Raw genomic sequence first — 27654 nt, forward strand, 5'->3', positions numbered from 1 at the left:
ATTTAGATGTAAGCTACTCCATAGCCACCCCCATCTCTCTGGCACAAATTCTGTGGTGAGTTGAGAGGATCAGCCTCTTTACTTGATTTTTAAAGCAGGGTTTGAATGATTATCCTAATTTGAGTTTGGTATTTCTGGTTTTAACTTCAGTTTTATCTCCAGTGTAAACCAATGGGGAACCTCAATAGTTGTGGTACATGTATAGGACGAATGGACGGACATATGGAAGGAAGACCTACATTAGCGGCTGGAAGATATCTTGGGGGAGGCAATGTGTCTTTTATTTTACTGATAAATTCAGAAAGATTCACCCCAATACTGTAGATGTTTATTCAAAAGGAAGCCCCTAGAAAAAAGACGTATTTCCATATAAATAATAAAAATATTACCACCATAGTATGTGCAATAAGAGTTACTCCAATATACATGTTAGAATGGATACTGGAAGGTAAATAGACTTTTAAAGCATATTATCAGTATTACCAAGTCATAATGTAATTGGCTGATACCTGGTAATGTACAGAATATGTATGTATATATGTATGTGCCTTCAAGTTAGCCTTAACTCTTGGCAACTGCCTGGACAAGTCCCTGCCATTTTCTTGGCAAGATTTCAGAAGTGGTTGGCCCTTGCCTCCTTCCTAGGGCTAAAAGGGAGTGACTGGCTCAAGGTCACCCAGCTGGCTTTGTGCCTATGGCAGGACCAGAACTCCCAGTCCCTAACCTGGTGCCTTAATCACTACACCAAACTGGCTCTTATATATAAAAAATACCACCACAAATAATTTTAGATATAAGCCATATTTTGGAATAAAACAATGTCAGAAAAAAAGCAAGTCAGATGCAGAATGAGGAAGGAGAAGGAATTCGAGATCCTTTGGAGGAAGGGCTTCAGTGGGCCCTGAGTCCCAAAGTAAATCCTAAGTCTTCCAGGCTCCAGGTTGTCAGTCACCTGTTCCCCAGGCCTGTCCGGAAGATCTGCTGCTAACTGGTGTAGGTCAGTTGTACTCAGCCAAGGATATCCCAGGTGAGACTCAGAAGGCATTTAGATGGGAAACAGAAAAAAATCATAGGAACTTAACTGCATCTTTGAAATTACTATAAATGTGAAATGTAGTAACAGAATGCCTGTAAAGGTATCTTTCTCACTAAAAAGTGAGCTTTTTGTTTCTACATACCACAGTGGGTGACCACTTCTTTGATTAAAAGTGATTGGTGAAATTTAAGATCCAAAAGGCTGAGAATCCCTGGTCTACGTTATATTAAACTGTATGAGGAATTTTAATCTGAAAACGCTATAATCAAACTGCAAGCGTCCATACGGAAAATTCAAATACCAGTTTAGACACAAAGGGTAGCAAGTAGGGCCACATTTTGGCTGCAATATTCTGCACGATCACCAGATGGCACCAAAGAGAATTTTCCGTCTCTACTGCCATCAACTGTCGGTCCGGACTTTGTAACCCCAAACGCTTAGCCAATTTACCAACGTAATATTAAGCAAACTACACCGCCCTAAATTACTGATGTAAATCGTAAACTCGGCTCTGTACTAGATTACTATGGAATTCAAGAGAGGAGGGCTGGATTAGACGATTTAGACCGTCTTCTTCCTTGTACGGAAACGATTAAATTACGGAAAACTCGCCTTTCCAATCATTCTCCACATCACCCGGTTTCCTGTCTGGAGCGAATTCAATCCTACACCCTCGCTCGCTCTCTTGAAACGGTAAGGCGAAAGGGTAATTTCACTACGAGTCGCACGTTAGCACGCTCAAGAAGCTCATATTTCTCAGCTCCACCCCCTTCAAGGAGGAGAGTTCTGAAAAGCGTTCTCTCTAATGAAGGAAAATTGGCCTTGGTGGCTTGCCGTACTCGAAGCCTTAGCAGCGTGAGAGTTGAAGAGTGAGGGTTCCCTTCGTCCCTGCTGCGGTTCTAGCAGCTTGTGGGTTGGAACTTTCACGCTCGCGGGATTCGAAACGTCACAATGGCTCAGAACGTTCAGAGTGTTACATTGTCTCTCACGCTGCCCATCACTTGCCACATTTGCTTGGGAAAGGTAACGACACTCGCGTTTATGTTACAAAGGGACCGTGCGGAGTTTAATGTGTCCGGTGCCGACGCCACTCCCTTTTAAATGTGCGTGGAACGCAGAAATCCCCTGCTTGGGAAAGGAGGAGAGAGCTATTCCAGCGATTTTTTTTCCTTCTCCTAAACCATCGGGTAGCTTTAATGTGCGATTATTTTAAATTCTACCTTTGTCCTAGCTTTTAAACAGCTCGCCGAAACCTAGAGCCTGCGGTTGCTTTTAGAGATTGGAGGAAGAAGGGAGGCCTTAGATAGGTGGCATGGTACTGGAGCATACCGGGGATTCTGCTTTCGGGAAGCTGTATTTCCGCTTTAGAGGGTACTTTAATTTTTGGCTTCCGAGAAATGTTGTTTCTGCCGTGTAAATGGAGCAGAGATTAATAAAATTCTCTGCGAGGAAAGAACAGAACTGGAGATTTTCTCCCATCGCCTTGTATGTTTCCTTCTTGGGTGGTAATTCATGCTGATGGCTTTGATTAGCGTTCTAGCTCTGTCAGTAGTTTTGGATTCTGTGCTCGGGGATTTGGATGGTTATTAACTGAGGCTTTAGAAACAAGGTAGGCCGAGTAACGGGGAGCTGCTGTCTAGCCCATACTGATTTCCGAAAGCCTGCTCTCTCTGCTTGTCTTTCTCTGCCTGCCATGTGGAAGCTCATTTGGCTTCCCTCACTTTTCTTCTTCTAAGTTCAAAAAGCTTGAAAAGGTTTTAAGGTCAGGAAATGTAAACTGGTACTGAAAGCGCAATCTGAGCTATAATGATTTCGGATCTGTATTACTGGCATTTTCTCTGGTCTGCTGTTGCTTTCCACCACCCTTATCCTCCTGGATTTGTTAGACTTATGAGGTGTCCAGTTTTCCCACAGGTCGATACTGTGACTCTCCTGGTCCAAGGTAGGAAGACTCCTCCCTCCCTCCACTTGTGACTCTTATCCTGACAGCCCACTCCATCATTTAGTTCCTCCTCAGAAGTTGGCTGCTAAGGAATTGTCTTCCTTGGTAGGCTCCTGCAGGCTCATCTGACAATGGGGTGATAAGTCTTCTGCTCATACATGTCATTTCCGCAGGAAAATAATAATTGTATTGTTTTTCTTCACTTTTCTGTCTAGATGGAGCATTTAAGAATGAAATAAAAGTAAAAGAATGCCAAAGTGGCATTAACATCTACTACTGGTCTGATGTAGCAATACAGTTTTTACTGTTGCCTAATTTGGTAGCAATGGAGTCAACTCTGTCTCTCTTAGAAAGGAGTTCCATAGGCAAAGTGCTGCTGAAAAAAAGGCCCTTCTCATATAGTTGCCAGTCTTGCTTCCTTCCATGGTACTTATCCAAGCTGGCCTCTGATTAAGACTGTAGACGATGGGCTGGCTCATAGAAGAGGAAGTCGACTTTCAATTATCCTGAAATTTTAAAAACAAAAGCAGAAGCAACAAGAAGCCATTGTCTTTGGTCACAGCCACGTATGGTCTCTTAAATGTATACCTGGTTCCAGTCTGGCCAACATAGTCACATATTTTGAATGCTTTTCAGTGAGAATTCATCACAGCGGGTATTACCATAATCTGAGATAAACACATTATGATTATCATTATTAAATTTATTATCCTTCTGCCTTCTTAGAACTCAAGGCAGTGTGTATGATAGGATGCTCTTAACTTTATCTCCAGCCCGATAAAATAGGTTGAGCTGAGAGAGAACTGGCCCCAAGTCAAGTTAATTCCATGGTCAAATAGATTTGAACATGCTTCTTCTTGGCCCCAGTCCAGAAGTTCAACTACTTCTTTACTGAAGCCTGGTCACTGTGCTGTGGATGTTTCATTTACAAGAAAGAAGGCAAAGACATCAAATCAAATCTTTATTACAGTCACAGACCAGCATAAGCAAAGACATCTTTATTATGGTTCTCTCCCAAAGTGGGAATAATATTAACAAACTCCTAATTTTGCACCTGAATCCCCAGAGCAGTAGCTTGTTTTATATTCTGTATTGGAAACAGGTTGAAGATCGATCAGTATGGATGGTATTAACTTAATATTGGCAATTATATGTGGTGTTGGGTCATTGTTGTGTACCATGATATTCCTTCTTTTGGAGTTGTTTGGAGTATCATTCAAGGACAAAAATGTATTGGTTTAGGCCACAAATGGGCAGGCGTTAGGCTGGAATCTCTAGGTGATTTTCAGTTTGAAAACAAACAAAACAGCAATTTCTCATTTCCAGTGTAAAAAAATCTCACTCTCAAGACTGAGAACAGAACCAAATGGATTTGTGGGTGAAAGAATTGACTTGACTTCTGGCACTGAAAAGAATCTCTGGATTAGGAATGTATTTAGAGATGTGCAATTCTAAGCTGGTGACTAGGTTCATGTATCTTGCTATATTCATTGAATAAACCACAATGGCTAACTTCATGGAACATGCTAAGCAAAAGCCAAACCATTTATAGCTTAGTATTTTGTGGAACCTTGACCTGCACCTGACTCCTAATAAGCTTTTGTCTTTAATTTGAAATTGGGTGGTGGATCTTACAGATAAACCAAATGTCCCAAAAAGATCCTATTTCAGTCTCTCCACTCATGGTTTAGTTGACCATTTGGGCCAGCTCACATGTGCTGTAGCCTAAAAGCTTTCATGTTTCCACCTTCAGAGCCCAATCTCAGCTAGTAGTCTGTAGGGGCCAACTAGCAAGAATGGACTTGTTTTTGCATAGAGCTGTTAGGGCCAACAGATTCCTTTCCTCCCCTTACAATACTTCCATGCCTTCCAGCACTCTAACATTGAGTCTTTCCACACTCTAAAATCAGACATGGGCCTTGATCATGTGAAGTTTGATCTGTACAGATCTGTAGGTTTTGCTTGTCTTCAGGGCCTTAACTCCAGGATTTCTTGAAGCTACTTGCTTTCCTGGAACATTGGTATGAGGTATGGTTGGGTGCCTAATCCCAGCAAAAAGAAAAGAAATGATTTTATTCTGATTATATTCGTTATGTTACCCTCAGTTTGGACACAAGATTTCTGTGTAATATGGCAACTCTGAATGCACGAGTCTGGGAAACAACACTACTACTGATGGCTTGCATCCATTATTTTTTCTTCTACCCGCAGAAGCCCTCCCAAGATGAATTCTGCTTAGGACCTTCTAGCCAAAAGGAAGGGGAGGCAGTCTTCTCTGCTGATTCCCCCTCTCCTTGCAACCCACAGCCAAGCACAACTGTGATACTTTGAAGAACCTTTCAAGCAGATTTTACTTATTCTGCCAGGGGAAATGTTGGGTCGGAAGGCTGCTTGGAAGTTTCTACCGTCAGAGGGAGACCTTGCACCTTTGGCAGGAAAATCCTGGATGTAAGCCATTGGCGTTCTTGATGAGACATGCCACATAGTTTCCACAACATGTTTATGAAACTGAGACAGGCTTGTTGTTTACTGAGTTACTTATCACTTTACCTAGAAAATGGAAAGTTAAGGCAGTATAGCTCATAATCTTTGTCATCTTAAATATTTTTACCAAGAATCTTCTTCAAACATATGTATCTGCCCAGTCTATGGTAGTCCTCTGGGTCTGAAGAAGACACACTATTGTGCAGTTCATCTGTAGACACGGAGGAGGCTCTGCAGTCCCAGTCTGGAAGTGTATTGTCTAGCACAATCGGGGCATTGGAAATATGTAGTCAGGTGAGAATAGACTTTTTGTCACCTAGTCCCACATTTTTACTATTTTACTGTACTTTAGGTATTTCTATGACATTCTACTTCCAAATGCCTCGGTTAAGCCCGCAGGTTATTGACATAACTCAGGGGATCTCAAACTTCGCAATACTATCACTCTAAAATAATAAATGAATTTCTGACACACACATACACGCACCCAGTAAAACTAATTATTTTATTAGTTAGGGGTTTACCAAGTAATAAATATGCCACTTACTGAAAGACATGTAGCTTTCATTGTACTTTCTTGACTTAAGCTAGCATTACTGGTAGATTAGTCATCTTCAGCTTTTTTTTTTTTTTTTTACTGCCCAAGAAAATGTTTCCAGTTTGACAGGCTAAAAAGTTAAGATAATGGAATAAAGTAAATAAAATTACTTAGTTTCACTAACATGTATAAATCTAAAAACATGCCAGAGAGAGAGAGAGTCTCTCTCTCACCAAATGTCATGTTGGAAGCTCACAGAAAATGATCAACCAATCATAATGCTATTGTGGCAGATTCAGATGGCTATATCCATGAATTCAGCTATTTCTCAAATCTCATTCTGGGCTTGCTCCTACTTTGAGTATCATATATCCTAAGTAAGGATTGCAACATTGCTTGCGAGCCCCTGACATAAGCAATTGGAAGTTCCCTTTCTCCTTGCCTGACATCTGCTTTCTAACATAAGTAGATAGTGCCCTACCCTAATTCACTTTCTCAGTTGTGCTTGAAACTTCTGCTCTGTTGTGTTTTTCATAATAGTATCAGTTATTTGAAGCAACACCTTCAGCTTTGCCTCTTTTCTTGCATGGATCCATTAACCCAAATTTACATTTCCCAGTTCTCTGTGATTCTTGGTTCTCAGGTACCCAGCCTCACTATAGATCCCTCTCAACATTCCATGGCCCATGTAGGGCTTCCTATAGGCTTCAGAAACCCATAGTTTCTTTGGTGCAGTTTTAGGGATTAACTATTTTAATCTATAAAATATAAAATGCATACATAGGGATCTCTTTAAGAATGCAAAAGTTGCTGTTATATTTTGTGGTGTCCCATTTCAGTTCCCACTCAAATTGACACCAATATTCATGCTTGACATTAAAGCAAGAATGTGTCCTGCAACAGAATTTGATTTCTACCTGATCCCTAAGAGAAAACTAGTTCACTGTTCCTGCTAGCATGGGAAATAAGCTTTATGGAGAAGGGCTTTCAGTACAAACTAGAAGAACAGGCTTACTGATTTGAGTTTCTTCAGTGGTTAATAAGGATAAGTAGCAGGTGATGGGTAATACATCTTTTTGAGACTCCAGAGAGCTGCTGCCATTTGGAGTAGAGAATATTAAGTTTGAAGAAAAAAAAGTCCTGTTCCTCTAGTATAGCATTTGAAGGGGCCATTTAAGCAGACAAGTTCAACTCCTGCTCAGTGCAGGAACTCAAAGCATTCCCCACAGATGGCTGTCCAACCTCAATTTGAAGACATCTGTTGAGGGTGAGCTCAGCATTTACTCTGGTAATTAGTTTTGCTACTGAATTGCTCTTATTTCCAGGAAACTTTCCCAAATATTCAGAACTGGGCTTAAGCTTGAGCAAATATCATCAAGTAACATGATCATTTTTATAGTTATATATGAGAGTCAGGAAGACGTTTTGGGAAATAGGAGACTTTGTTTTCTTTCTTTTTTAACCTTGTGATGCATGTCCCACTGTCATGATATGTGTTTGATTAAATGAACCCATTTTTGCCTGTTTATTTTAAACAATCTCTGTTCTGTATATTCTGCAAAGTTATATGACATTGTCAATTTGTTGTTGTTGTTTATTTTACTGTACAAACTAATGCTGCCCAGGAAGTTCATAGAGTATATAGAAATCTATTAGGTAGTTTTGCTTAACCCTGATGGCCGCTGAGACATTTGAACATGTTTGTTCCTGGAATTGCTATGTAAAAGTAATACTTAGGTTCATCTCTCCCAAAGAAATTTTTGCATTTTTTTTTTTATATCTCCACTCATTTATAATACTCAGTGCTGGCCTGATTTCTTACTTTGCACTGCTTCTTTAAATTAGAGGTACACCAGAAACACACTTAAAGTATGTTTCAATTTTATATTTATTAAAGTACTTCTATTTTTTCTATGTAAAAACACCTTCCCATAGCTATGAAGTTACCTGAAAGGAAGTTCCACTGTTAACAGGCTTCTAAGTAGATGTCTCTGTAGTAAAGGAACAATTGTAAACTGCATTTATGACTTTAGACACACATCACACACCCATAAGATAAATACTTGGTAAACCAAGAAAAAATGAATTTTTAGAAGCATAAATTAGTTTAAGAACAGAAGATAGGAATATGACAATTTTAAAAATGAAAAGTAAAGTGTGAAAAAAATAGACGTTTAGGTCAGTGTTCCAGGTTTCAGTGTTAATGTATCAAATGTAGAATTGTAATGGTGTCAAAGTCTTGATCCTTTATATACTTATTGGGAGTAAGCCCCATTGAACTTAATGACAGGTGTTTATAAACAGAGGTAAACAGGATTGGGCTGTAGGTCAATATTGTACATTCAAGGGTTCATGATGTATCTTTTATATTGTGTTGGTCTGCAAATAAATGAATATTTAAAGGATGCTCATTATAAAGGATAATATTTTAAGAATTAGCACAAATTTTAAAAAATAGAGCTGATTATGGCAATTGTTCCTTCGGTCAGTTAAGTATGCATATTCCTAATGTATTTGACCACAAAGATTTCTTCTTCTGCATATTCCTAATTCAGAATTCAATCCAATTCTTAATATAGGTGCTTTTTTGAAATACTTCAGGTAGTATCACAGGGTTGTTGTTGTTGTTGTTATTGCAAAACTGAAACATATAGAAGTGAATGTATGTAGCTTAGAGTTGAACCGAGGAGTCCTTGGTGCCCTCTGAGCTTGGTTGTTTGATTGCAGAAGTTTTGTTACCCAACTAGGTAACATCAGATAATGATACGATGTTATCTGATGATGTTACCTAGTCAGGTAATGAAACAACTGCAATCAAACAACCAAGCTCAGAGAGCACCAAGGAATCCACAAACTGAAACATGTTAGAACGGTGTAGCAAAATAAAATTACATAGTGAAATAAAACAAAAATTGTGGGATTTGAATTCTTAATGACAAGGTTTCCTTTTTATTAAGTTATAAGTTAATATTCATGGTTAGAAAAATCACTCTTAATAGTTTTAGAAATCTTCTGCTAAAGTACCTAGCAGAACTGAAAAATCTTTAAAATAAACTGTCTTAATTTTTTCCCTTGGATCTGCTGGCCTGCAGTGGCTAGCCACAGCTTAATTCAACATTCTTCATCCCCAGAATTATTACACTGCAAATAGTAAGAGAATAAGAATGTAACAGACCACCGGAGGGCACTGAGTTGAAGAAGTCTCTTTAAACTGCTTGATTTACATACATGTGCAATCTTAATGAACAGTCATGCATTCTTATTCCATATTTGTAAAAATGTTAGCAATTCAATGCATGTTATACCTTTGCTCACTCAAGAGACCCAGGGCTTCCAGGTAGTCTCCTATCCAAGCATTAGCTGACCCAGATTTGCTTAGCTTCAATGAGATTGTTCTACCAGTACCTTCAAGTCATGGTCAATTTTGCTTCAGGTGAAAGTCTCCACCTGGAGGCAGAGGATTTCATAAATGATTTATGCCGAATATCAGTCTTGAAATTGTCAGTGCCTGTTCTCTGCCAGTGAGCTACTGTATTGATTTCTTCTTAGCTTCATGTGTCGAATTTGAATTGAAATAGAATTTTTTTCTCTCCTATCCTGTCCAATCAATGAAAAAAAATCACTTCCAGCTTTCCTCATCATTCTATGTAGATATGATAAACAGAATCATGTCACAAGGATTGCAAAATTTGTAAAATTGATTCCTTGGGTGGTGATATGCAAATTGGCTGCATTACCATTCCTTTCCCCTCTCTTCACTTTGAGGTGATCACCTTCTTCTACCCTGTCATGCATACAGTATATGGAGAACTGATTGCTTTTGCCATTAAGCTGTATCACTGTACAGAGTCCATGTAGGGCATCATGTGGCTAAATTAAAGCTAACCAAGTTCAGTCCTGGTTGGTATTTGGATGGGGGAACCACCTGAGTTTTTCTCAGATGAAAGCAATGAGAAACCTCATGGAGGTAAGATGTTTGGAGTCAAACTCAACTCAAAGGTGACTTGACTTTGAGAACGACAGACTACAACCCTTGAGAAATTGTGTTTAATTTCATGCTACATCTTAAATCTGCTGGAGGGAAGCAGAATTTAGCAGCACAAATACAAAGACTTTGGGGATTGAAAGTAACTTTAGAGACCACAAGGAATACTTTTATAGAGGGCAAAAGTCATTAAGCAATGTAGAGTTTTTCTGAAATACTGAATCCCAGTGCTTGTGCAGAATTTTCAATTAAAGAGAAATCTTATTAGTAATGTCCTTCAGAAAGTTATTTCTGTAAACTGTTTGCTCCTTGAGGAAAATACATAAGCATCTTGTTAAGATATAAACGTTTAAAACCTAATTCTCTATGGTCCGATGAATTTTATCTTATACAGAATTGCATACTGTATAAGATAGTTATGTTCCTCGCACTGGGAACATCTCAGCAGGATTAATAAAACCTTTTTGCCCTTTAGGGAAAGCTCTGATTTTTGTCTATAGGGAGAAGGAAAATTGGCTGAGTGGATTCTTCAGTGTGGCTAAAATTTGGTGGTTATTGACTTTTATCTTCTTTCCATATCCTTTGTCTTAGCTTTTGTGCAAAATAAATATTCCACAAAACGTAAGGAAACTTAATGTGGCTTTTTACTTATTTGAAAAGACAGGCAGTGACACTTTAGTGAGACACCTTACTCCATATGGAAGCAATGACTATACCCCCATTGTCTAGCTGTCTTTAAACTTGGTAAGATGCATGGCAGATGAAATTTAGATTTGCTACATTGTCCTCTAGGTCTGTTTTAAGGAGCCAATTACTGCCTGCCTGATAGCATAATATTTGTTTGGAAAGTACAATGATTTCTTTTTTTCCTGTAAGCTGTCCCCCATTTGTACAGATCAGGCAATTAAACACATGTGCAAGAAAAGTATGTATTCCTTGAACATTTAGGAAGGGAAATGATAGGATGTCTAAAGTATAGTTTGTAGGCTTTCTAAAAAGTGGTAACCCATCCAGTTACCCACAAGGATTCTGATAGTGGCTTGCTTTCTCATCTAAACTTTTCCTGATCCAGCACTCTGCAGAAGTATTGAGACTATAAGTCCCAGCATTTCCAGTTGACAGATTCAGTTGAAGATCCCAGATAGGGAAGACAGATTTTTAAGTGATTTTCTTAGGAAGGAATGTGTAATGTTTTGAAATATTTTTTCCAATAAGATTTTTTTTTTAAAAAAAAATCCTTTATTGTTGAAATGGCAGTTGCTTCATAAAGCTGGGCTGTCTGAAACAAAGCACAATGTAACTGGGGCCTTTTTCTGACTGGTTATGAACTTCTTGTTGAAGCCATTTGGCCATATGCAGTATAGTGTTTGCTTAATGCAGTGTTTCTCAACCTTGACAACTTGAAGATGTGTGGACTTCAACTCCCAGAATTCCCCAGTCAGCAACATTACCAGTTAACAATAAGATCCCTTAGTAATCTAGATATTTTAGTAATGCCTGATTTTAGTGTTGTGCTTTGGATTATTTCTAGAGTCTGCTGCTAACATGTTTCCTATCTTCTATCCTTTTATATCTGCAAGTTCAGAGTATGATTAAAATATACCCTTATTGAAATGAATTGCTGAATAAGCATCTTTCCTACTGTGCTGTACGTTGCATGAATTCCTAATGTAGACAGGTTAGCTTGGTTTGACCAAATGCAACATCTCTGTTAGGAGGTAATATCAAGTTCCTAAGCTTGCCCTTCAATATGATGTATGACTATTAGAAATACCTAGATATTTATTACATGTATTCAGGAAGTAGCATTTTAAAGAAGGCAATGGCAAACTATTTCTGCAACAGTGCCAAAAAAATCTGTGTGATTGTGTTCATATGGGTACAATGAGCATTGCTTGACTTGAGGACATCTTTATTTTGTCTCCTTCAAGTCAAGATTGACCCTTAGCTGTGTTTCTCTTCAACAGTATGGAAGTGGTTTGCCACTGCCTTCTTCTAGGATATTTTTCAGCTTTGTAGCATAGTCCTTTGTTTTGCAATTTTCCAGTTTACCACCCATTTACTAACCAGGTCCAGATCTGCTTAGTTTAATCAAAGTCAGCTAGGTGCTCCTACCTAGTTGGTCTTTTATTTTACATTGCACTAATATAATTAGTATATTAGATACTAGGGTTGTGTAATACTTATGATTTGAAGGAGAAAAGGGCTTTTAGAGTGCCCAGAATTACTCACAAAGCACTTGCCTGCAATTCTTTGAACATCTGATCCTTCCGCAGGAACATGCGCACCTGTGGAGGGTGGCATTGCAATCCCGGGCTGTGTATGTGTGTGGAAATACTTGGTTTGCGGGGTCGCAGAGGATACTACAAGCACTCCCAATGCCCTGTGGAGTAGCTTGTGAATCAGAAGTGCTGCACAACCCTATCAGAAGTCCATGTATCTGTAAATATGAGAAAGTTGGTGTGTTAACCATGCTGCAATCTGTTTGGGCATTGAACCTGAATGAGCCTAAGCAACATGGAGATGAGCTTCATACTGTTGATTTCTGACCTTATGTTGAGTGGGGAGATTTAAAATGGGGGGATGTCTGTGTATGGCGATTCAGAAGTGGAATGGGCCCAACACTGTCCCTTGTCCATGCACTGCTATTATGTGTTCAGACATGACACCCAAAATATGCTTTTGGAAAGTGATGTTCTTTAGCATCCTGTTTTCTGCAGCCTTTGAATGTGGAAATCCTATTTATCTCTCATGGGTAGTTATTGTCCATATTATTCTCCTTTGCAAATTGTGGGTGTTTCCAATTTTTTATGAACCTCTTCACTGGCCTTGGAGAGCCTTCAGAAAAGAGAAACTGCTAACCCTTCCATTGCCACCAAGTAGGCTGATAGTTTAATCTGTAATTGTAAAGTTTATTGTTGCAGCATGATCAAAGGTATTTTATGTATGCTGGCTGGCTGTATATTGGCAGCTGGCATTGTCCAGTTTTTGTTTATTTTATGCTTATCTATAACCAGCTTTGAGAAGATGGGCATGATTTGAAATGGTAACAGCAGGAGCTCTTGGCTTCCCTTATTGGTGAATAGGTAGGCAGTTGTAGAAGGGGAACTAACATTGTAGGCCTGGGCAAGGGACAACCTGTTTCCACCTTGTAGGATCATTGTTCCTTGAATACCAAATATAAGTGTTTTTTTCCTCCAAACAAAAGAGTACTTCAGTTTAACAGTTATACTTCCTTTCTTGTAAGGTCCGTCATCCTGTCATCTGTGCCAATAACCATGTCTTCTGCTCCATTTGTATTGACGTATGGCTGAAGAACAATAGCCAGTGTCCTGCTTGTAGGATCCCCATCACCCCTGACAATCCTTGCAAAGAGGTCCTAGGTAAAGTAACTCTTTTTCCCCTTAAATATTTATAAGGTCCTGTTATACCCTAATGCAGGGATAAAGATAAAGAACCCTTTGTCCTCTCAATGGCAAGATGCCAGTTTTGCTTGAGATCAGAAAGGGGAAAAATGAGTGAGTTCAACCACTGCTCTTCCTCTCTTATTTATTGATTTGCTAGAGTTATATCCCACCTTCCATATTTTTTTCCAAGAGCTCTAGGTTGCTTATATAACATTCCCTCCTCCCATTTTCCCCCCAATAGCAACCTTGTGAGATAGGTTGGGTTGAGAGAAAGTGATTGCTCCAAAGTCACTCAGTGACCCTCTGTTGTTGAGGGTAGAATAGAACCTGGATCTCATTCTAATCCCACAGCCTAACCTTCCTCCTCCTTGCTCAGCAAGCTGTTGAGGGAAGAAAAGGTAATTAGTTTCAGATGATGACTTGCAAGAGTTTTTGAAACTGGACTGAAAGTCATATTGCCCATCCCTGTCTTAAGTAGTGGAATGCACTCCATGGAGCTATGCCCAGCAACCTGTTAACTTAGTTTTTCAAACAGATTTCCAGTTGGCTCTAGATGATGATGATCATAAAAATCTGTTCATAGTTGGCTGGCATGTTGCACCCCTCCTCTGTGAAGCAGTTGTCACTTTTTTTTATGCTTGCTCAAACAGGGAAAGAATTTTTGACAGGGGTAAAGAGAGAGGGGTTCACAGAGCTGTTTTCAAGATGGGCACAACTGAAGGCTGATCTGTTTCCCTGCAAGTGTGTTTTTTTTTAAAAAGTATAACATTAAAAGTAGATGGTTTTGTTTTTGCTGCAGGAGGAACGAGCGAAAGCAATCCCGTGTTTAGCCCTGCCATCCGAAAACAGCTTCGCAAAACCAGACTTGAGATACTGCACAAAGAATATGAGGTAAGACTACATCAAAGAGGTGTGGTTCAAAAATATTTTATTACATTAGCATAACTAATGGGAGATTCCATACTTCTGCACCTCCCAAAGGGCTTTTTTGTATTGACGTGAATGAGTTTCAGGATCCACCAAAAGCTTTGCAAGATCTGGCTGCAGCTTTCTGATATAACTGGGCATGAGGAAAAATCACACACACATTCTTTGTATGATCATGTCTGCTTTGATGTATTCCTAGTATGGCAGTCTCCCTTCAAGACTTCTGTTCCCTTCAGTTCCTGTCTCCCTGTCTCTTGGCCCTTTTACCATACTAACCGTATGGATATGTAGTGAGGCAAAGGGATGGTTCTAATCCAGGGTTTCTCAACCTTGGCAGCTTTAAGGTATGTGAACTTGCTGGCTGGGGAATTCTGGGAGTTGAAGTCCACACATCTTAAAGCTGCCAAGGTTGAGAAACACTGCTCTAATCCAAACTCACTAATAGGCATAGGGGAAATTGATCAGATCCTACAGTATTGCTTTAAGTCAGGGGCAGATCCAGGCAGAGTAGCTAAATCAGATCTGCCTACCCTGCTGTGGGAAACAAGGTGGTGGGCCAAATGGTCCCTTGGTGTGATTCAGCAGAACTCTGTATCTCTTAATGAGATACACACACACATCCTTTGGCAAAATACTGAAAGCTAGAACATTTATCTGACTCTGCACTATAAACACTCCGTGAGAATTAAACATTGTGGCTTCCTCTCCTTTAAACTTGTACTGTTTTATCTGTGGTCCCTGCCTTACTCTGGACCCTTTATCCACTAGGATGAGATAGAATCACTACAGAAAGAGTTGGAAGCTCTGAAAGGAGAAAACCTCAGCCTGGAGTCCCAGCTCAAAACTGTCCTGCATCCTGAGACCTTGCAGGTGCCAGAGAGAACCCAGGAGAGTCCACTGCCCTCAGACAACGAGCACAAAGTGGATGCTGAGACTTTGGCAGCGTGGACCCAGAAGCTTCAGGCTGCAAATGATATGTATGAGAAAGTAAAGGATGACATGGAAAAATTAATGGAGGTAATAAATGTCTATGAATGCAACTGGGTGGCAGTCTGTGTATTGGCTATTGACAGGGCAGGGGTCAAAGGGGGTTGTGACCTCAGATTGTGTAAGTATAACAGTCTGTGAGAATGTCCTTGAGAAACAGGAGGAGGAAGAGGGACTGCAGATGGAATGGGGGCAAGGCAAATATCTCATGAGGGACCCTCCCTAGTTTCTTGGACTGTGAAGGCAAGAGGGGAGAGATGTGCTTTCAGACTTGCAACATTCCGTTACAGTAAAGGTAGTATTAGTACTCACGGTTGGAGCTTCTCATCTGGACTACCTTGAAGAGCTGACAGTAAGCGAGCAAAATAAAGGTTCCGTAATGGTCAGTTGACCTTATGACCTGTGACCACAGTCAAATATCCTATTAAATGAAGAACACTCCTGCACAGTAATATATTTTTTCTTACTTTATTGTAAGATCAGGAGGAAATGCTCATAATGGCCCATAGGTAGGAGCAGGCACCTCACTGCCACACAGTTTTCACCTAAGCATAGCTATGTAGCCTCCCTCAAGATCAAGCAAACTGATGCTGTGCATCTCCTATCAGATAATAGCTCACAGGACCAGTGCTAGGAGATTGCATAGGAATTTTAGTCCAAAATATCTCAAGAGTGTGAATTACCCTACCTCTAACGTCTGGCAGCCTTCATTAATAATGGCAGAGAAGTTTCACAGATATTAAGCTCCAGCAATAAATAAACAGCAAGATGAAACCGTTAAAAGAGTACTGTTGCAGATTGAACATGAAAAGAGTCCCTCCTTGGGAGGGAGATGGGCGGTGATAAAATTTGATAAATTAAAAAAAAAAAAAGCCTGAGAATATCAGAACGTACTACAAAGATTCCTGTTGATGTTACAGGGGCATTTCATACACTGCAGATCTCAGCTCAGAAAGTTATCTCTTCCGTGGCCACTGTTTCACCCTGGTTAGCAAGCTCAGGCTGGAGTTGCACACGCCACAGCCATCCACGTCTTGAGCGCTAGAACGTAACTTTTAACACCAAAAGCTACAAGGCTAACTCCCAATTCTAATTAGAATCCAAGCAGTTCTACCTTGAACCAATGTTGCAGTTAGATCAAGTTAGACCCTGGATATAATGGTTTTACAGGATCCCCACTTTAGAATCCCCATTTCATTTATTTCAAAATGTGGCATCCCAGTTTGATTGCCCTGGGAAAATTACCTGTTCACTGTGCTGTGGGGCCCCAAACCTGTGCCCTAAAGTCCTGCCCTGATGACATCACTGCTTTGACCGAACTGCATTTTCCAGACAGCCTTCAGATGCAGCCCTGCCATAAAATGCGTTTCAGTAGTCTAGTCTAATCTTGACATGAACAAAGCGTGAATCGTTACGGCCAAATCTTTGCCATTCAGGACAAGTTATTGACTAAGCAATCTTAGCTGTCCATCCCAAAAGCTGAGCTTCCAGTATCAAGCTGCATCTTGGAAGAACACCTGCCCAGTGACCCTGCTGCATTAGTGCAGTTGAAGACCTCATGCCCAAAATGGAGGCTATTCCTCTATCTCAAGAAAGGGTTAAGAAGGACCATCCATATGATATGTTCCCAAACATCTTGAGGACTCTAGACTTTTGTCCCTTTGAGAATATCTCAGTGTAATTCTTTGGTTGTTGCTAATTGCTATAATTAATGTTGTATGTACAGTATATCACAAATACTTGAAAGCTTACTTCCTCTTTGACAACCTAAAGGAAAACATTAACTGTCAGAATCACTTGCCTGTTTTGTCTACTGATCATTTTTTGCCAATCCAGGAGCTGCTAATTGCATTAGGCTGCTTTTCCTTTTCAGTATCGATGACCAGGTTTCCTTTCAGAATTCCAATAATCTATTGTGTATTGGGCTGACATCCTTCTGCTTTGCAAATGTCATCTGACTGACTGAGAGACATGGGGCCCCCTCGTCTTCCAGGGCTGACCAATAATGTGTGTGATTCCATTTACTGAAACAAGGCCCTTGTGTCCTAGTGATTTAAAATAGACAAGGCTCAGCACATTTTAGGGTCTAAAAGAGCCTGCACTAAAGTCTTTCATTTTTAGGGGCTTGTGCTTACAGTTAGAATAGGTCCATCTTTTGCTTAGCAGATAGCAAGTAATATTTTTGAATGCTTTTCATCAGAGAGAAATATTCACTAAACAAAGAAAGTAAGCCTGTTGTAGGAAGAGGGCGATATTTTTTACATGGAGTGTATGCTTTATTGGAGAACACTCAGGCAGGCTACATCTAGGAAGTGCTGACATTGTTAGCTGCCCATTTCTTGTTCTCAGGGGTTGATAGACTACTGATTGAAGATAATTATGTGCCATCAAGTTGTTTTCAGCTCCTAGCAACCACATAAATAGATTTTCCCGATGATGATCTGTCCCTAACCAGGTCCTTCACCTCTTCCAACAGTGCACTTCTTGCTGCTGTAACTGAGTCCATCCACCTTGCTGCTGATCATCCTCTTCTTCCCTTTCCTTCCACCTTTCCCAGCATTAGAGACTTCTCCAGCTAGGTTTTTGCATGATGTGTGCAAAGTAGGATAATTTACACTTGGGTAGACTACTACCCACTACTTTTTAAACAGAAACATGCAAGCTATTGTTGGGTCTGCAAAAGCAAAGTTAGGAAGATCAGTCTTGGAAAGGGGAAAAATAGAGAACCCTTTCCCTCTCTTAGTCCCCAGTGGTCCCAATCACCAGAAGGCAACAGTACAACAATTGCATAGGTTTATTGAATTAAAGCTTGAATATGTTGTCCCTTTAGTACATTTCTCAATCCTGGTGCAACTAATTAGATCAACGTGATTTTCCCAACTAGTGTAAACGGAGAGGTTATCTGAATTAGTAATCATCAGTTACAAAAAGTTCTCTTGCTGCTTCTTGATTTCAAAAAGTTTTCCCCTTGTTGAAAAGACAGTGAGTGAAGTAGCAGGCAAAAAGCAGGAAAGAAACTAACAAGCTGTTAAAGCGAGAAATCCTTACATGCTTCTCACACACACACAGTCACAAACACACAAAGCTCTTCTTGGTCTCTCATTTTATAACCTAAATGAATTTGATTCTGTGCAGCTGATTTTCATCAGTCTTGTCATGGAATATTATTACAATCTTAGAAAACAATTTGGAGAGGGGTCTAGCTGTGTCATGAGTTTTGTAGGGTGGGGGGGCATGCATATCTGTCTCTTAAAAAAGAAAGTATATGTCACTGAGTAATCTTTGTCTGCTTGGAAGAGCAAAGAAGTTGTTCAACATTCGTTTTGCTGATACCCGCACACTGTAATGTCAATCCATTTAAAGAATTTAGTCATGGAGTGGAGGCAGGAAACATTGAATTGCTATTAGTATATCTCCTTTAATGACCGTCAGGTTGAACTAACACAGCTCTGTTTATTTCCCTGGATAGGAGCCTTGCGGCATATTTTGGAATTATGAATTAAAAATGTCTGTTCTCTTGTCAGTTTCCGCCCGCCGTTTCCCAGGGTAATTTTTAAGTGGTGTCTCTGTTGGATGGGGATTTCTAGGAGCAGAGAATTGGCGTCAGCCATAACTGTTGTTACATTTCATCCACTTCTTCTTAAAATCAGGCCTGATTGAATACTGTAGATGTTAGTTTGTTGATGTTGTTAATAATTTTACTTCCACATAGGTGAATAAGAAACTCAGGCTTGAAAATGGTAGCCTTGTGAGAGAGAACTTGCAGCTAAAGGCTGAGGTTGGAAGCAGGTCGCCCCAGAGGTATGTAAATATTTAAAACCCTTCCATGCGTTTTTCATGTCACTGGGCTTAACTCTTGGAGGACCAAAAGGAAAGTTGCAATGAGAAGAAGGAACCGAAATGAATTCTGGGCAGTTTCTCCTCTTTGTGGTTTATAGGCTGCTTACAGGCTCAGTCCAGGTTTGTTTCAAGTGCATTTTTTTTCAGCATGGAACATGACTGTTTGATAACCAACTTCCCCTTTCCAACATCTCTATGCCTTTTATTTTGTGTAATATAGATGTATATCTTGCTTTTTCCATTGGAGACCCCTGAGCACTAAAAAAAAGTGCATTGGAGACATTCAAAGCAGCTCTGCCGAAGGCTTCCATACTTCCTTAGTGTCCCTCTCTTACTGGGTGTTAAGCAGCCCCATGGTAAGGGGAGGAACATCTTCTGTCATACACACACACACATACACGTTACCTTTATACCACTCTACATATAGGATAGGCCTATCTTAAGTGACAAGGAATCAGTGTTGGTGAGTGAATGTTGAATTCCTCCTTTGTAGTCTACATGGACACATAGGCTAATAGCATCTTAGCAGCCTTACTGAGTCTCATAATTTTTGTGCATTTATTTACAAGGTCATACTCTGAGATAATGGTGAATCCAGGCCAACAAGATTTCCCTGTTCTTAACCCGGGACATTCATCATCACACCAAGCCAGACCTCAGTGTAATTACAATGTGGTACAAAGCCACTGAAAGTGCTATTCATAACCCATCCAGGAGAAGTTTCCAGAATAAAGGAAATTGAGGGTATCTAACTTCGTATGGATCAGGCCTGCTCAATTTGTAATCTATGCCAACACAGCTTGTGACTATGCTGAACACCATTGGTCAGCTGTGTGCTCTACTGCCAGACTTTCTCCCTCTGCCCCATATCTCAGCATCCCTTCCTGCCTAAGAAGTTGGTATAAACAGCATTAACTTTGTACTAATGGGCAGCTCCTTTTATTGGGGAGTTGTGAATAAGATCTTACCTTGCTTCCTGGACTTGTATGGTTTGGCATTTAGTCCTATCTTGGTGTGTGGACACCAGCTTTTCTACCCCTGTGTCAATAATATATAAATGATGGAATCTTTCCCCAACCTGTTTTTTTTCCCAATGTATTGGGACATGCTAAGCAGGAAGTCTGGGAGGTGTAATCCTAAAGTATATAGAAGGCACCAAGGGTGGGGATGGGGTAAGGGTAGATTTGTTGAGGAACAATTCCATGAAAGCACTCAGTGGGAAATAGTAATGAAGGGCAAAATAGTCCTGGAGAAATAGCATTCAGTGGAGAAATAGGAATTAAACAATAAACAGTGTTGAGGGACTAGACAAGAAAGCATGAAAAATATTCACAAAGCATTTGAGGGGGGGAAGTAGAGATCATTGGAAATGGCAATGACAAGAAAAATAGCAATCATTGGGGAAATAGCATTTATGCAGTATGAAAGGATCAACAGAACAATTGCTAGGGCTTACCAGTGGATCTGCTTGTTCAGTGAAGTTTTTAGGAAAGAGAGGAAGTCCAGTAACTTATTTATACATGTCCTTTTCATTGCCATAGAGTGTATGAGAGAGTATTTGGGAATACCTTCTCCTTTGGGAAGGAGGACTGATGCACCTTTCTGGCACACAGTTCTGGTTCTTGAGAACTGGCAATAGACAGAGCCTCCAGGCGTCATGATTCTTGGCTTCCTGAAGCTATGAGTCTCCTGGAATTGGGATTCAGTTTGGGGGTGGGATTGATATACCATTGTCCAATTTGGATCCATCTGATCAGGCCAAAACAGCTGGCTCTTCCAGGCTGTGAAACTCAATTCAACAGGAGCTGCTCCAGGGACCCAGGAGGCAACATATTCAAGAGTCTAAGTTTAGATCTTGGAAGAGCAGCTTCTTCAGACCTGTGCCTGCAAGTCCAGCTCAGTGGAGGATTGTGACAAGCCTCTGCTCACTTTGCAGTTGCACAGGCTGGGCTCAGGTCCAGCCTGTTAAGGAGACCTCAGCTCAATGGTTCAAAGAGGTGTCCTGGGATAAAGTTTACAAGGAAAAGAAGAGATCAAAGCTGGACATGAAACTCCCAGTTTCTCCAGGAGTGACATGAAGACTTCAAAATTTTTCTTCTTCTTTCTTTGGTGGCCCAAAAGTCAAAGTTCTTATACTGTGTGTGCCCAATATGAATTATACATGGTGGCTGCTGAATCATCTAGCATTGGCCATAGCAAACCACAGTGATGCCAAAATGATGACATGCATACAATGAAGTCATCATGTAAATGCCATCTTCTCATACTGTATTTGCATCCTAGCATCTGATATAAGGACATATGTTATGGCATTTGGGTGATGATGTCATAATGTACAGTTCATTTGGTGCCCCCACCCCCACCCCACAGATGCTCTTGGAGTCGCCCCTCACTGAGGGATAAGTTCACGAAACATTTCCCAGTTCCGGTTGTCTTCAAAATACCCTCTTGCATTCAAGCACTGATAAGATTAGGAATCTAGTAAGACTTTCAACAGGATGTCTGTGTGCTTGCTGCATCTCCCCCAGCAGTGGATTTTTTCTCCTTATTGGCAACATTAAATCTGAGCAAAAGATCACATCTACAGTTTGGAGAGAGAAGAGTTATAGAAAGAGGGTCCTGATAAGCATTACCCTATAGTAACTCCATATCTTCTCCAGGTTATGAAGGCTTTTCCCCCAGAATAAGCCTAAAATGGTACAACATTGGGATTTCAGGGGTGGGAATCTCTCAGGACAAGCTAAATGAGTTTCTGATCCAGTTTGGGTCTTCATTATACATGGATGCTTTGTGCGCACATCCAAGCAAGACTCCTAGATTTTTTGTAGGTGGAAAGCTGTCCTCTTCTGAAGCTTCTTGTGGAATGGTGACGGCACAAGGTGTATAAAAATCAGGATGCATTCCTCTGTGCAGTTTAGTAGAAATACACTGATGGTAAGCTGCTATATGTTGATGCAGTCTTCCTAAATCTGACCTTTCTAGAAAATTCCCTTATCGATAATTTTTTGTTCCTCCTCTGTACTGAATCTTTGGGGCAGAGACCCTTGCTATGAAAAGTTGTGCTTTAGAGTATAATGTCTTTTTCTAGATAAGCAGACTAGAGTGTGCTTCTAATACAGTAGCGACTGCTATTAAATAAACATGTTGCCTATTAAATAAACACGTTGCACCTTGCTTTCATTGAAAATACTGTCAAATCTGTACATACATGGGCTCTGCTAAATTTTGCAACTTTGGCAAAGACAAAGCTGCTTTCACAGTACCTACAACTCTTTAGGAACTGTAAGTTAGTAATAAACCACAAGGTTGGATGTTTCTGTCATTTGTCCTTTCATAGTAGATGTGCAGTTTACAATTTAACTCATCCCCACACTATGATTGTAAGTGTATAGAAAACAAATTCAGAGGGAAATAGATAAGGTCGAGAAAGGGAGCAGCATAATGTAACACACAAAATGAGTGAAGAATTCAGGGTCAATGCTAGGTAAGTCTTGCTTGAGAGAGCATCCCATAGATAGAACATCAGGGTCCTCTTTCCAATCCTTCACTCAAGTGGGTTCTTTAGAGAAGAAAACCCTCAACTTCATAAAATTGGAAGGAACCATGGAGAACATCATTTATGCACTCAGTAAAGGATATTTAATCAGGATGCAACTAGGGCATCTTAACCAGTGGCTCCCAAATGCCCCTAAAAATCCACCAGTAGATGTGATCTCACCACTTCCCAAAGCAATAAATTTCCATTTCCCAGAAGAGCCTTCAGTATCAGGACGATGCTCTTAATATTTAGCTGAAATCATCTTCCCTGTAGTTTTTGACCCATTGGTTCTAATATTGTCCTCTTGATCAACAGAGAACAAGCCACTGTGTAGGCTCAACTTGGGCAAGGTGATCCTTCATGTATCAAAATCCTCAGCAATTTGGGAGCCTGAAGGCAAATGCCATAGCATGTTGCAGTAGAAAAACTAAAAAAAAAGGATACTATGAAGCAAAATGATCAAGGAGTTGCCTGAATCCTTATTAGAATACTACTCTATTCAAGCGGTTGCTTTTTTTTCTCTCAAGCTGTTGGCATTGAAGTGAGGAAAGCAGAAGCTATTCAAGGGATTTTTTAAAAAGAGTTTCAGCCCTGTAGAGACTGAACAAGAGCTATTCATCAGAGCAAAATATAATTGCAAGCCTCCAAATGAGTCCCTCTTTTAAAAAGAAAAAAAAAAATCAAGCCATTCTAAAGGATGGTGACAATTACTGAATTTCATATTGGCATTTTTATATTTGACAAGGTGACATTGTGGATGAAATGTATATTGTAAAATGCGGCTGTGCTGTAAGAATGATTGAATGTAAATATTTCAAGATGTGGACTGCTGTTCAAATGTTATCATAAATCTCTGCCATTGTTTTAGGGGATAATTCTTCATGCATATTTGAGTTGAAAGGATAGGACCAATCCCTGGAAGGATAATCTGCTTGTTATTGCCTTAGTACTGCTAATGGTTTCATTTTCTTCTGTAGACATTTTTTAGAAAAGTATTCTCTGCTCCCTTTTATAATAATGTAGCTGATATATATATACTATATATATATGTATATGTATACACACACACATATACACATATACATATAAAAACTAACTGGATCATAATATCCATGGTATCATCAAATGGTATCTGCTGAACCATACCAGTGACACTGTATAACTGGATTGAGTTATTCAAGAAAAGAAAGTTGGCTGAGTCTGTGGAAATACCCCAACTTTTTTATGGTTGAAGGAGATGGTACAGTTGCTTATCCTTGTGCTCTGCAAGATCTGCCACCAGGATGGATGATGCCCTATAATCACACAGTCCATCATGTAAAACGTTGTGTCACACCTCTGTGGATTTACATTCTATGATCAGAGTCTGTGCCCCAAATTTTGGAAAGATTTCTATACGTGCCTCTAATTCACAGAGGAAAGTGATTGATCATCTGGCTCTGTTGCTAACCTTGTTTCCTTATTTCCAAATATATGTATAACATGGTTCTGTGTGTTTTATGCTGGGTTCAGAAGTATATAGCATGTTGTCTAAATGACCTCCCCCCTTCCTTCTGACATTAACTCTAGGAAATTGTACTGACAACAGTAAGCTTTGTCAATGTTGTGTCCCTACTTTAATTTTTGCTGTTGCTTCTGCTTTGTTTACAGGTTAGGAAGGTTTACTGTGGCAGCCCTTCAGACCAAGCTGGAGCAATGTGAGCATGAAACAAACCGTCTTAAGAAGGCATTGGAAAGAAGTGATGCATATATAGAGGACCTGGAGTCACAAATTGCACAGATGAAACGGGAATGGGACCAGAGAAAAACCACAAGCCCAGAAAATGTAACTGCTGTCTCCATGGAGGATAAAGACTGTGAAAGTCCCCCCAGCACGGCTGTCCAAAGCCCCAAAGAGCCCGTAGATCCAGCCTGTTTATGCGCTAGTCATACCCCTGGTGAACTTGAGCAGCCAGAAGGACTCTTAGGGAGCAGCAATGATGTCTGCTTAAATTCAGCTAGCCAGGCTTGTTCAGATGACTCTGTTGCCCCAGGTTCTGCTGGGAGAGATGTTTTTAGAAGCTCTCAAGAGGGTCTTTTGGAGATCAGCAGCTCTGACATGGATACCTGTTCAGAGCCAGCATGGGATAAAATTGAGGACTGTGCACCCTATAAAGAAGAACTTTATGACCTTCCAGATCCATGTACCCCATTGTCTCTTAGTTGCTTGCAGTTAAACACTCCCACTAATAAGGATGATCCTGCTGTGAAAGAGGAAAGCCCGAGTGAGCCGTCGGCCTTCCTAAGGAAATTGGAATTTGAGGATTTTGAGGAGGCATCAGATGACTGTAACAAAGATTCTCCAGAGCACAGTGTAAGCAGCTGTGAGAGTGGTGAAAATAAGGAAGCGTGTTTCTCTTCAGACAAACAAGACTTTTGGAATAGGTGCCAGCCACATTTTGGTGAGAACTTGGACTTTGAAGGCCTAGAGCCCAATACAGCCACAAGTGACTCTGCAGAGTCGTTACCAAAATCAAGTGAAAAAAGCCATATTCCAGGCGTGCTGAAAAAACTGCATTCTGTTCGCTCTTCAGAGATGAATCGCACCAGGACGTCCAGTGAGGCGTCTATGGATGCTGCTTACCTCGATAAGATTTCCGAACTGGATTCCATGATGTCAGAGTCAGACAACAGCAAGAGCCCTTATTACACTTCCAGGTCCTCTTCTGACTTGGATAATTCTTGCAAGTCCACCCAGTGCCCTGATCACTTAAGTGAAAACGGCAAGGGTGAAAAGGAAAGGAAAGAGCAGCGCCCTCTGAAAAGTCCTCTCGCCAGAGATCGTTCAGAAGAAGGAAACGAGTGGAAATTTGCGACTTTCTCAATCCTTTCTCCATCTGCACTAGATATAACTGAGCCTTTCCCACTGTTTGCGGGCCGGACTTCTGAAGCAAGCGAAATAAAGCCTCAGAGCTTCTTATTCCAAAGAGAGCTTTCCCCGAGCTTTCTCTTCAGCAGCTCTCAGGGGTCTTTTGACGAGCATAAACTTGGGCCCTCTCTCTTTAAGGTGGCTCCTGAGCTGCAAAACCTCCATAACCAACTCCAGTCTCCTTGGTCGTCGCCTTTCATACCTGACAGAAAAGCCAAAAGCATTCATTCATCTGCAAAAAGGAAAATTCAGAGCAGCCTGTCTAGTGCAAGTCCATCAAAAACAACCAAGAACTGATTTGTTATGTCTTTTTTGTTGTTGTTGTTCGTTTTTTTTAAAGCAAAATATATATTTAGTGCCAATGTGGAAAATGTTCAGGTTCTCACCCCCCACTTTCTGTCTGCAGGATATTCTTCATGAAGCCTCCTTTGATCTCAGTCTGTCCGTTAGTTTAAATGCTGAGTGATGGAGCTTGAATATTCTCTCTCTGTGTCTCGACTGTAGCGCTAGTTGCCAACGAAAAGCTCTTCAGAACACTCATCACTTGATGTCTTCAAGTTTTGATATCTTGGGTTATTTTTAAGGTTTAGGTTATATGAAGTCCACTGCTCTTTATACGTCCAGTTACTGAGTGTGACAGATCTTTAAAATGGTTTAGCGTTGAAACCAGTCTTTCTGTAGGTAAGGCACCTGCGGGGCAGCTATTTAGCGGCTTTGCTTAGGGAAGACTGATGACAACTGTGGCCTAGCCTGGCTTCTTTCAAAACCTGGCACTCAGAATAAAATGTTTGCCTGTTCCTAGCTGCATGAGACAGTCTCTCTCTGTGCTGAATTTATAGCTTTTAATGTGTAGCTGTTAACATCTTTCTTTGACAAGTCTTTAGTTGGAGGAATGTCATTTTGCTTCAGTTGGAGAATCCAGGTTTTTTTTAAAAGGAAATTTGGTTAAACATTGCTTTTAATTTTCTCTCCCCCTGCCCCCCCCCACACACACACACCACTTCCCCGGTGATCCATTGTTGTGCAAGAGTATGTGATTTGTGTCTGTGTAGTTCATAAAAATGGGTTGGTATGCTAATGGCTTGTTTACTGAATGTGCATTTTACATGAATACTGTACTGTTTTACATTAATACTGCATGATTTTCTATGTGGAGTGAATAAAAAAAAAAAAATCACAAGCACCCTAACCATTTGATGTTGCTTCGAATATTCAATTCACACAGAAAGGATTGTGAACTTGTATAATTAGAAATCCTTTCTGAATTTTCATTAGCCTGTTTTCTGATAGGAGCATATACACTTCTTGTTAAAGTAGGATAGTACAAGTATAGCTGATACAGCTCTATTAGCTGACATTCCGGATATATGTATTATCTATAATCTCAAACCATAAATGGATCAGAATTAGACCCAGGACCTGGATCACTATCAGGAAATTCCATCGTCAGGCATCAGATAAACACAAATGGTTGTACCCTTTTTGTTTTTCAATAGAATAAGACAATATTGGCAGGCAAAGTAAGACTTTAAGTCGAAGTCATTAATCTAAATAGGTGCAGGGATTTTTGAGCTACACTGGCCAAAACCTTGGGTGTTTTAGGTGCCTTCAACTCAGTTGTTACAGCTGCAGCAGCAGCTTCTCAACGCCAGATTTATGAGAAGTTGAGAGGTTTTTTGACAAGGGAAGAGATGTTTATGAAGAATAATGATGCCCTTAGTGAATGTGGTAGAACTGTTGCTGAACATACATTAGTGCACAAAAAATCAAAAATTTGTGTGTGTGTGTGTGGTTTTTTTAATGGAAACTGTTGTCCTATAAAGTTATGGATCTTTTATTGGCTGACCTGGAAAAAAGTATTAACCATCTCAGATTGGTTACTTAGATTTAATTAGATCAATAGCAAATAAATAGTGAATAGCAAAAAATGCTCACAACCACCTGTCACCTGAGAATGAACAGAGTTGTGTAGAGTGCATCCTCCTAGAATAAATAGGATCTTAGCCGCTGACACTAGAACAAGCCTTCCTTACTAGATGTGCTCAGAGGTGACAAGCCATCT

At 40.2% G+C, this 27654-nt stretch overlaps 1 protein-coding gene across 1 annotated transcript; it reads left to right on the forward strand.

The window, feature by feature from the left end:
• Nucleotides 1–1881: 1881 nt before the first annotated feature.
• Nucleotides 1882–26784, forward strand: OBI1 (ORC ubiquitin ligase 1). Its single transcript, XM_063304670.1, has 6 exons — nucleotides 1882–2059; nucleotides 13233–13368; nucleotides 14192–14283; nucleotides 15088–15336; nucleotides 19019–19107; nucleotides 24335–26784. The coding sequence occupies exons 1-6, from the start codon at nucleotides 1988–1990 to the stop codon at nucleotides 25887–25889; spliced, it is 2193 nt and encodes a 730-aa protein (XP_063160740.1). The 5' UTR covers nucleotides 1882–1987; the 3' UTR covers nucleotides 25890–26784.
• The last annotated feature ends 870 nt before the right edge of the window (nucleotides 26785–27654 follow it).

This window comes from Candoia aspera, chromosome 5, assembly GCF_035149785.1.
Source record: "Candoia aspera isolate rCanAsp1 chromosome 5, rCanAsp1.hap2, whole genome shotgun sequence".
Lineage (NCBI taxonomy): Eukaryota > Metazoa > Chordata > Lepidosauria > Squamata > Boidae > Candoia > Candoia aspera.

What these genes read in the sequence shown, in the direction of transcription:
- OBI1 (XM_063304670.1), top strand. Translation starts at nt 1,988, where the DNA reads ATGGCTCAGAACGTTCAGAGTGTTACATTGTCTCTCACGCTGCCCATC. An exon ending in GCCACATTTGCTTGGGAAAG is followed by an intron (nt 2,060 to 13,232) that starts GTAACGACACTC and finishes CTTTCTTGTAAG; the next exon opens with GTCCGTCATCCTGTCATCTG. An exon ending in GGAAGCAGGTCGCCCCAGAG is followed by an intron (nt 19,108 to 24,334) that starts GTATGTAAATAT and finishes CTTTGTTTACAG; the next exon opens with GTTAGGAAGGTTTACTGTGG.